This window comes from Pseudopipra pipra, chromosome Z (genome assembly GCF_036250125.1).
Source record: "Pseudopipra pipra isolate bDixPip1 chromosome Z, bDixPip1.hap1, whole genome shotgun sequence".
NCBI classification, from domain to species: Eukaryota; Metazoa; Chordata; class Aves; order Passeriformes; family Pipridae; genus Pseudopipra; species Pseudopipra pipra.
This window is the reverse complement of record NC_087581.1, coordinates 39,004,520-39,014,206: the sequence shown is the minus strand read 5'-3', so window position 1 is coordinate 39,014,206 and position 9,687 is coordinate 39,004,520. Positions and strand designations below refer to the sequence as shown.

Here is a 9,687-nt window from a genome sequence, read left to right as displayed (position 1 = left end):
CTACTCACAGAGCATTGACAGTGAAACAGAACCGTGGTCAGAAAATTCACCTTAAAACATAAAGCTTTTCTCAGCTCGAACAAAATCCTCTCTCTGGGCAACTGATTGGGCCAAAAAGCCTTTCAGCTTTCTTCTTGGGTGGGATGCAGAAATTAATCCTGTTAAAATTCTTTCCTGCTTCCCTGTGAGGGTGGGGAGGCCCTGGCAAAGGTTGCTCAGAGAAGCTGTAGCTGCCCCATCCCTGGAAGTGTCCAAGCCCAGGTTGGATGGGGCTTGGAGCAACCCGTGATAATGGAAGGTGTCCCTGCCCATGGCTTTAAGGTCCCTTCCAACCCAAATCATTCTGAGATTCTAGTTCCCTTCTATTCCCTGTGCCCTTCACAATATCCCCAAAGGATTCCATCCTAGTCTGAGAAACCTCCATACAGACTCCAGGCCTAACTTCATCTTCAAGGAAGGAACAGGGGGAAAACTGCACAAAAAAAACCCAAAACCAAAAACAAACACCCACAAATGTAAAGCTCAGTCTGTTCAGGACTCAGCTGTCTTTCGTCATGCAGTACCACAGGACACCAGGTATCAGATCCCACAGGGAAGATCAGATTATACTGAGAGTTTTAAGATAAGTGGTGGGATTTTTGGTGGATTTATCTGCTTGGCCAACTGAAACATTTAATTTTAGAAGTGCTTATCCAGCAGTGCTGGTGTTCTCCAGAGCAAACAGCCCTTTTCCATACAGCTGCCCACAGATAACCTCGTTTCAACCCCCTGCCATGGGCAAGGACACCTTCCAGGAACATGTCTTGTGGCCACCTGTGCTAGCACATCTCAGCCATTGTGTTTAACTATTATTGTTATTGTTATTATTATATTAGTGTTAGTATTATTAATAGTTATTACTGTTGTTGTTGTTATTATTAAGAACCACAACAACTTTATTTCCATTATTAAACTGCTCTTATCTCAACCCACAGGTCTTTTTTGTCCAAATTCATTCCCCATTCCACCAGGATGGGCAGGGCAGTGAGCAGGAGGCTGTGTGGTGTTTAATTACCATCTGGGGTTAAACCAGAACATGATGGAATGAAGAAAAGGTGTCTTAAAAGTGCCCCAAAGTCCTCATAAAGTTTGAAATACATCATTTTCCTTCCTTCCAGTCAGCTTTTAAGTATTCCTAATATTCCTAACACTGAAAAGCAAAGCTGCAGCATTTTTACAATATAAACTTCCTTGTTTTCAAAATCACCAAACAGCAACAGCATTCCGACATTGGAACTGCATCTTCAAGAGCTGCTCTTTATAATAGTAATGTTTTCTCCTAAAATTGTTGGTGGGCTTTACAGTTTTTGTTTGGGGTTGGTTGGTTTCTTTTTTTCTTTGAGGGGAGTGTGTGTTGGGGGATGGTTTTCATTTTTTTAAATTAGTTATTCTATACAGATTGCATGTAAAACCAGTCCTACCTGAACACACAAAATATGTATTTTCTATTTAAGCTGTGAGCACAGGATGTCTTAATAAAGATGTATTAAGGTCTAATTGCTGTCCCTTCACAGTAATTCCAAAAAGGGGAAGGAATGTTCAGGACTCAGATTAGTGCAGTTCGGCAGCATGGACTACCAGCAACTTTCAAAATCAGTAAAGATGATCTGGTTTATGTTATAGGACTTCACTTTGGTGCAGATCCACCGGAGGACTCACAGGCAATGCAGCATTTTAAGCTGGGATGCCCCATCCCTGGAAGTGTCCAAGGCCAGGTTGGATGGGGCTTGGAGCAACCTGGGATAGTGAAAGGTGTCCCTGCCCATGGCAGAGGGTGGGACTGATAGGTCTGAGGTCCTTCCAACCCAGACCATTCTAGGAATCTATGAAAAGCTGGAAATAAGACTCATAGAGTCATTTAGGCTGGAAAAGCGCTCTCAGACCATTGACTCTTACCATTCCTCAGCACTGCCAAGGCGACCACTAACCCACATCTCCAAGTGCTACGTCCACAAGGCTTTTAAATCCCTCCAGGGATAGGGACTCTCCCCCTGCTCTGGGCAGCTGTGCTAGGGATAGACAACCCAACCTAAACCTCCCCTGGTGCAACTTGAGGACATTTCCCCTTGTCCTGTTGCTTTTTACCTGCAAGGAGACTCTGACTCCCACGTCATGGTGGTCTTTTCAGGCAGAGATCAATCATCAGCAGTCCCTCTCTGTGGGTCGGACACTGGTTCCCCTGGTACAGCTAACAAGATAAAACCAGGCCCAACCTCGACTCGTCCTTGTGAGCAAGTAAGGACAAAACAAGCTGTGGTACCATCCCAAACGACCACTAGAGACCCCATCCCGAACATGTGCAATAAGCCCCATGCAATTAATTAATTAACATATGGATAAGGCCTTTTGGAACAGGCGTGAACTCCTGAGACTGTAAACACATATTCATGGAACAAATTATACATAAGCTGCAGAAGCGCATCTCGGTGTGGACGACAGGCAGGGAGGTGCTCCCGGGGATAAAGTAATGATTTTTTTTAAGCTCAAACTGGTCTCAAAGTTTTCTCTCCCGGTTCTAAGTCAAAACGGGACTCGAACGCCGCGGGGAGGGAGGGGCAAGTCGTGCCCGTCCGCCCGATTGGGTCTAGAACCCGCGGCCTCCACGTCCGGCCAGGCCGCCCGACACGGTGCCGGTCGGCGTGTTTCCGTCAGGCGCGGCGCGGGCAGCCCGCGGCAGGTCCTAGCGGGCGCGGCTATAGGCGGCGGTCGCGGACCCTCCTCCCTCTTTTCTCGCTCGGCGGCTGAAGGGAGAGGATGGGTGAGCGCGGGGAGCGAGGCCGAGGCTGCGGGCGGGCTTGGGGCTGGGTTTGGGGCTGGGGATCCCAGGGAGGGTCTGCGGGGCTCTGCACTCCCCGCCCGCCCGCAGCCGAGTGGGTGCTGTGCGGACAGCGCTGAGAGCGGTGGGGCCGCGGCCGCCATTACCCGCCGCATGTCCGCCACTGCGTCACACGGCCTGGCCCGCCTCACCCTCCTTCTCCTCACCATCCTCCCTTCTCCTCACCTCCTGCAGGGAAGTGCCGAGGCCTCCGCACGGCTCGGAAGCTGCGCAGCCATCGCCGCGACCAGAAGTGGCACGACAAGCAATACAAGAAGGCGCACCTGGGCACGGCATTGAAGGCCAACCCCTTCGGCGGCGCCTCCCACGCTAAGGGCATCGTCCTCGAGAAAGTGTGGGTGCACAGACGGGCTCGGGGTCCACAGCCCCTAGGATGGGGGTACAGAGTCTCTGGGATAAGGGTCCAGCATCCTGGAATTGGGCGCTGAGACCCCTGGGATGGGGCTCTAGAACCCCCTGGATGCAGCTCCTGTCCTGAGATGGGAAAAACCAGAATTAATTTATGTTTAATTTTAAGATTAGAGGAAAAAACGGGAATTTCTTTCAAAAATTGGTAAAAAATAGGGATATTAAGCAAAAATTAAGGGGAAAATATGTTTTTATTGGAAAGAATTGGAGAAAAATTAGAATTTTCCCAAAAGTGGGGGGAAATGGGGAACTTAGTCAAAGCTTAAAGAAAAAGCGCCTTTTTTTCATAAATTGAGAAAAATCAGGGTTTTGGCACAACATTAAGAAAAACTGCATGTCTTGTGTCAAAGATCCTACCTACTTCTGGGAGATTTTTTTGCCTTTAATAATTTGAAGCCTCATGGGGATGCTGCAAGTGCTCTCTTTTTTGACCAGTGTTTTCTAGTTTTTGGGAGGTTTTCCCCTCTTTTATGCTTTTTCAGGATTTTACTGAATTAGTATTAGTCTGTAGGTGATTAAAATTTTACTCTGCATAGGAAGTGGTGGTCTATATATTGATATATGTTAAATATATTTATTATAGATAATACATTATATAATGATACATGGGGTTTTTATTTAGTCATTAAATATTCTATATTCATATATTGAGTGGCTCTAACCAGCTCAGAGTTTCTGAAGTACAGAATGAGCTTACACTGAACACAAAGGAAAGCAGTAATTTGTGGGTGTGTAACAAACCTTCTGGTCCATCAAACATGGGGTTTTTCTGACTTATTTCCATTGCAGTGGAGTAGAAGCCAAGCAGCCCAACTCTGCCATCAGGAAATGTGTCAGGGTCCAGCTGATTAAGAACGGCAAAAAAATCACAGCCTTTGTCCCCAATGATGGCTGCCTGAACTTCATTGAGGTAATTAATTTAGAAGTTGTATTTTGCAGTGGAAAATAAAAGACTCTGTTAATTCATATTTAATGTGTGCAAGTTTGATCTGGGGTGGTTAGACAAGGACAGTGTGGAGCGTAGCCCTTATTGAGGGTGGTTAATCCCAGATTTGTGCACGGATCTGATATTTGTGCTCCCCATGCCCCGGTTTTGGTTTTTGCAGGAGAACGATGAGGTGCTGGTGGCTGGGTTCGGGCGCAAGGGCCATGCCGTTGGGGACATCCCAGGGGTCCGCTTCAAGGTGGTCAAGGTGGCCAATGTGTCCCTGCTGGCGTTGTACAAGGGCAAGAAGGAGAGACCAAGATCATAAACCCATGTCTTGACAAGATGGTCAATAAAAAATCCTTTGTTCTGAATGACTTCTGTGCTTCTTACTGAGGGGGGCTGGAGGCAGTCATAAAACTCTACCCATAGAAACCAAATTTACATTTATTTCTACATCTGGCCAAAAAAACCCACCCCAAACCCTGATGTTTCTCTGGGACTACTGAATTCATCAGGAATCAAAACATCCCTTGGAGCAAGCTGAGAGGGAGGAGAAACTCCATGGATTTTAATGCATAATTGTGAAAAATGTGAGCCTTCCCCACATCAAAAATGGTCACTGGGAGTGCTAGAAATGGTGTTCGTGGCAGCAGTTCTGGTCCCTTGCTAGGTTTGAGTCCTGAAGGGATTATTGAATCACACATCCAGCCTTGGCCCGCACAATTTCGCCCAGTGTTGAGCACAAATTAACAGGTTTTTTTTTAGGCAAGGCTGCCCGATTTGAAGGCACCCATTCAGTGCACTCTCAGCATGTTACTGCTGTGCAGTCAGGCTGGGCTTTCTGCCTTCTTACTTAGACAAAATACATAAAAACCATTTTTTTGGGTTTTTTTCAGTGCAGTAAAGCCTCAAAATATGTGACTGAAGTCAGAGTGAACAATTCTGTTGTTGCCATCACAGTTCATCTGTGTATTAACCAAAAGGTTCAATTGCTTCAATTAGTGTTCATTTATATAGAAATTTATATGAAAATTCAATAACTTCGATGAAAATGGAGTAACAATCTAAGAACAGGTTCAGGGTCTTTGCTGACATTTGTGTAGCAAAAGGGCTGCCAGTAAAATTCCTTGGCGGGGGGAACAGAATGGTCACTGTCAACCCTTCTTCCAAAGAGGAAGATTCAAAGGGAGCTAGAGCAGCTTCCCAAAGTCAGGCGCTGACATGATGTCATGTCGCCACTAGATGTCGCGACTAGTACAAGGAGGGGAAAAGCCAAAACCGAAAAAGGTTTGAGCTAAAAAAGTTGTGGACTTGAAACAAAAGAAATCTTCAAAATCGGGAAATTCACCATGTGCACACCCAAACTGCGGCTCCACAGAGGAAAGAGAGGTTTGGGGGTGAACTCACCTGGAATACTGGGGCAGGAACAGGGAAGAGCACAGGTTTGGTTGAATTTGGGTCTTTTTCTCTTTTTTTAACAAAATTCTACCAAATCCAGCTCTCATGCCCTGTGGAGCCACAGCCACAAAGCCGAGTTTTCCAGCTGGAAGGTTTCCTTGGTGCTGGTGGGGGAAAGGCTGGACACAGCCCAGCACAGAACCCCCCCATGCCCTGGCCTGATCCCACAGTGGGGGCAGCAGGGCAGGGGGGGATTCTGCCCCTCTGCCCCCTCAGGTGAAACCCCACCTGCAGAGCTGCCTCCAGCCCTGGGGGCCCAGCACAGCAAGGACATGGAGCTGCTGGAGCGAGTCCAGAGGAGATGCCAAGATGATCAGAGGGATGGAGCAGCTCTGCTGTGAGGAAAGGCTGGGAGAGTTGGGATTGTTCAGCCTGGAGAACAGAAGCTTTGGGGTGACCTTACAGTGCCTAAAGTGGCTAAGGAACATGGAGACTGTTTACAAGGGCCTGGAGTGACAGGACAAAGGGGAATGGCTTCCAACTGTCAGAGGGCAGGATTAGATGGGATATTGGAAGGAATTCTTCCCTGTGAGGGTGGGGAGGCCCTGGCAAAGGTTGCCCAGAGAAGCTGTGGCTGCCCCATCCTTGGAAGTGTCCAAGGGCCAGGTTGGACAGGGCTTGGAGAAACCTAGGATAGTGGGAGGTGTCCCTGCCCATGGCAGGGGGTGGGACGGGATGAGTTTTAAGGTCCCTTCCAACCCAAACTAGCCTGGGATTCTGTGATTGTTTCAGTGCTCAGGAATAAGTTGTGTTGTCTGGACACTGCAGAAAGAAGTCAGAGGAAGACGAGCTGAGCAAAACTTCATCATCACGTCACTATTAGAGGGGGTTTAGGCCTAATAAATATGTGCTACATAACCCATATCCTCTAAAACGGAGAGGAATCCATCCATAAAGATCAGAGAAGACAAGCAACTCATGCAATAGACACCGCTGTCCCCATTCCTTCTTCATCAGCAAAGCTAATTAATATTTTCTAATAATAAAGCAGTTGGAAAATCATTTGACACTAGCAATACCTGACTGAAAAATAACATTACTGCAGGAAAAGATGCAGTTTTCCAACGGGCTTGAAGAAAAAGAAAGTATCCTCTAAATCCATCCTCTGCTCAAACACAGCAGTAAAATCCTATCTTGCCTTAAGCTGAATTCATCTTCAGTAGGTGACACCTACAACAAGCTCTGAAGTAGTGGAGAGAAAGATTTCTCATGGTTCAGGATTTTTTAAGATTTTAATATAATCCAGAACGCAGAGATAACAGGTATGACACCTTCCTGAGCACTTAATATAGGGTTAGTTTTGCAGCTGTGAGCTTCAGGTAGGGGTTTTTTTTAATTCTAGGTGGTAAGAATTTACTGCTAAAAAATACTCTAAGCTCACTGAAACACTTTTAAAGCCCATGTTACTAAAAACAGGCACAGATACTCATACACACACTGTTCTCTAGAAGAGAGAATTTTTGAGGAAACAATTTTAAGTTCACCATTCAGAGGGAAGAGCAAACATCCTTTCTTTGTGCTGGAATTGAATTTACATGTATGTAATATAAACACAGATGTCCAAACAAACTCATGAAACCATCACCACAGCAAACAGGGAGGAAAAAAAGTTACTGAGACAGTTTTGGTGAAATTCATGGAGTTGCAACAAGAATTGATTACATCACTGTACTTAGTGATGTGTAACTAACTAGTTTAACATTTACTGCATGGAAAGGAATGTTCCTGTTAGTAACCAAAACCAACCAACCTCAAACCTCCTGGCAGGAGGTTGAATTCTTACCTGGTCATGCTGACACAAATGAAGGATTATGTAGGTAAGTGAGCAGCTGCATTACACAGGAAAGCACATTTTTTGGCTTAAGTGAATATATAAAAATAATATTTCTTGCTGATTCCTGTAACCAAGGGTTACAAGAGTCTGTTCTCTTAAAAGAAATCCCCAGAAGCAAAGGTTCTCAATGTATCTTCCCAGATTAGCAAAGATGAGCAACTGAGCAAATGTACAAAACTCTGGAACTGGAAGTTTTCTCTTCATAAGCAGATAATGCATGTAGACAAAACCCAAGTTCAGATGTAAGAATATTCAGCAGATTTGCTAAGTAAAATCACAAAACATTGCCACAATTCACTTGATTTAAAAAAATTTAAAAAATCAGAATTTTGGTACACAAAAATTCTGTTAAAAATATCCTAAGTCATCAAAGCATAAATGTAAAACGGTAAATTGGGTCCCTACCTACCAATTACCTACTTCAGCCATTAAAAAGGAGACATCCAAACAGGATCTCTTCTCAATCACAAATATTTATGTTATCCTGTATTTCTTCCTCTGTCTAAGCTCAGTGTATCTGTAACTCAGCTGAATTTTGGTTTTCTAGGGAAATTTCAGAGAAACATTGCTGCTGATGATGACATTGCTCTGTTACCTTGTTGTTTATGCTGTTAAGAGGTTTAGAATCATTGAGAATGGTCATTGAGACTTTTTCCATGTAAAAGAAAAAATATTTACTTCCCTCCATATACAAATTCCACTTTTTGAAGGCTGGTGCTCCCACTCCTCTGTTCCAGGGTATCACAAATGAAGATCACAGAGCACAGAAGAACATTTAACAGCTCTTAAAACTGCTGTTATCTGGTTTTTGTTGGTTTTTCCTCCTGTCTAAGTCTCACTGAAATTTAAAAGTGGGCCACTGATGCAATTACCAAGCATGTGTTATCAGAAGTGTTAAAAAAAGCAATTTAGCTGTTGGCTGCATTTTATAAATCTCACATGGAAAAATGGCTTTTTCAGGTTGTTATGATCCAGAACAAGATAAATGACGTGCTTTCATTATTAATTCCAAATGACTGGCAAAAGAATTCCACACCAATGGAATTTTACAGACTGCACTCTGTATTTCTTGTCCAATAAAGACACATGATGTAAGTTTAAAGCCTAGAATCTGGAACCTGATGCATACCAGGTTCCCAGCCCTCATGTGGCACACACCGGGCTCTGGCTGCAAGTGACACATTGCTGAACATGTAAAGTAAAACCTGTGGTTCCATTCCAGGGCTCTGTTTTACACTACAAATAAAATGGGATGGGAAGAGATGCCAGGATGGGTTGTGTGGAAGTTACTTGCAATGTGGTTTTCAGTGGCAGCACCACCATGCAACTCCTCAAACAGCAGGGTAGGGAATAAACCTGTGAACAGCCAGGAGTACAATGAGAAACACTAATTGAGTGGAACAGTCACTCCCACAGGGAATGGCAGAGCTTCCTCTGCAGGCCATAGAAGAGCCAGATGTTCCCACACAGCTGCATCAGCCACCTGAACTCCAGAACTGAAGGTGCTCACTCACAGGGAGGCTCCAAGTTCCCTGTTTGTTACAATCCCGATCCTGTTTGTTCCCTGCAATATTCTCAGAGAAGTGTTTCTCAGTCCCAGGATGAGGATTTTGTGTGGTGTGGAACATGAGGGGGTCCATCCATCAGGCTGTGGTGCAGAAGGTGGTTCAGTCTCAGCCCATGCACTGGGTGCCACAAGCTCACACCATGTCCCACAGGCACTTTGCTGTGTATGTTTTGCATTTGCCACCTCACAGGTTTTCTAGAGATACTTTTTAGTAGATCCAAACCCAGCAACTCCACCCTGTATCAAGGAACCACAGGCTTGTGCCTCTCTGTGCAGCCTCTCCAAGGCCACAAGCACAGGAGGTGGTAGAAAAACGACTTCAAGGGCCAATGCAGTCACAAGGGAGTTCAGGTCTTGGTGGTGCTGCAGAGGTGTTGCCACAACTGCAGCCAACATTTAAGTCTTCCACTGTAATCAGTGGCCACTTCTTGCCAAAGAAAGAGCCATGAACAATCGTTTCCACACTGGCATTGTCTACCAGCCAGGAAGGATCCCTTTGACTTCATCCTGAGGGAAGCCTGCAGCAGCTCACCATCACCTGTCCTTCAGTTCAGAGCTCTGGAGAGGAAACATCAATCACAAAAAAAAAAAGAGATTAAATTGAAATCCTTGCAGCA

At 45.3% G+C, this 9,687-nt stretch overlaps 2 protein-coding genes across 7 annotated transcripts in view; one reads left to right on the top strand and one right to left on the bottom strand.

Moving 5' to 3' along the window:
* RPS23 (ribosomal protein S23) overlaps positions 1 to 4,582 on the top strand; it is a 427,277-nt gene extending 422,695 nt beyond the window's left edge. Inside the window, exons 1-4 of one of the 2 annotated variants that reach the window (XM_064643272.1) lie at positions 2,693 to 2,797; positions 3,050 to 3,209; positions 4,073 to 4,193; positions 4,390 to 4,582. In XM_064643272.1, coding sequence (XP_064499342.1) covers positions 2,794 to 2,797; positions 3,050 to 3,209; positions 4,073 to 4,193; positions 4,390 to 4,536 — 432 coding nt within the window. In that variant the 5' untranslated portion in view covers positions 2,693 to 2,793 and the 3' untranslated portion in view covers positions 4,537 to 4,582. Of the gene's footprint in view, positions 1 to 2,692; positions 2,798 to 3,049; positions 3,210 to 4,072; positions 4,194 to 4,389 lie in introns of those variants that run through there. The other variant, XM_064643273.1, reaches the window with a different exon arrangement.
* The window catches only part of ATG10 (autophagy related 10), a 64,426-nt gene continuing 58,574 nt past the window's right edge, over positions 3,836 to 9,687 (bottom strand). For all 5 annotated transcript variants that reach the window (XR_010427052.1, XR_010427053.1, XR_010427054.1 and 2 more), the window contains one exon: positions 3,836 to 9,628. Coding sequence is in view for 1 of the 5 variants with exons in the window: in XM_064643261.1 (XP_064499331.1) it covers positions 9,616 to 9,628 (13 nt within the window). In the remaining 4 variants the exon portion in view is untranslated. The remainder of the gene's footprint in view (positions 9,629 to 9,687) is intronic.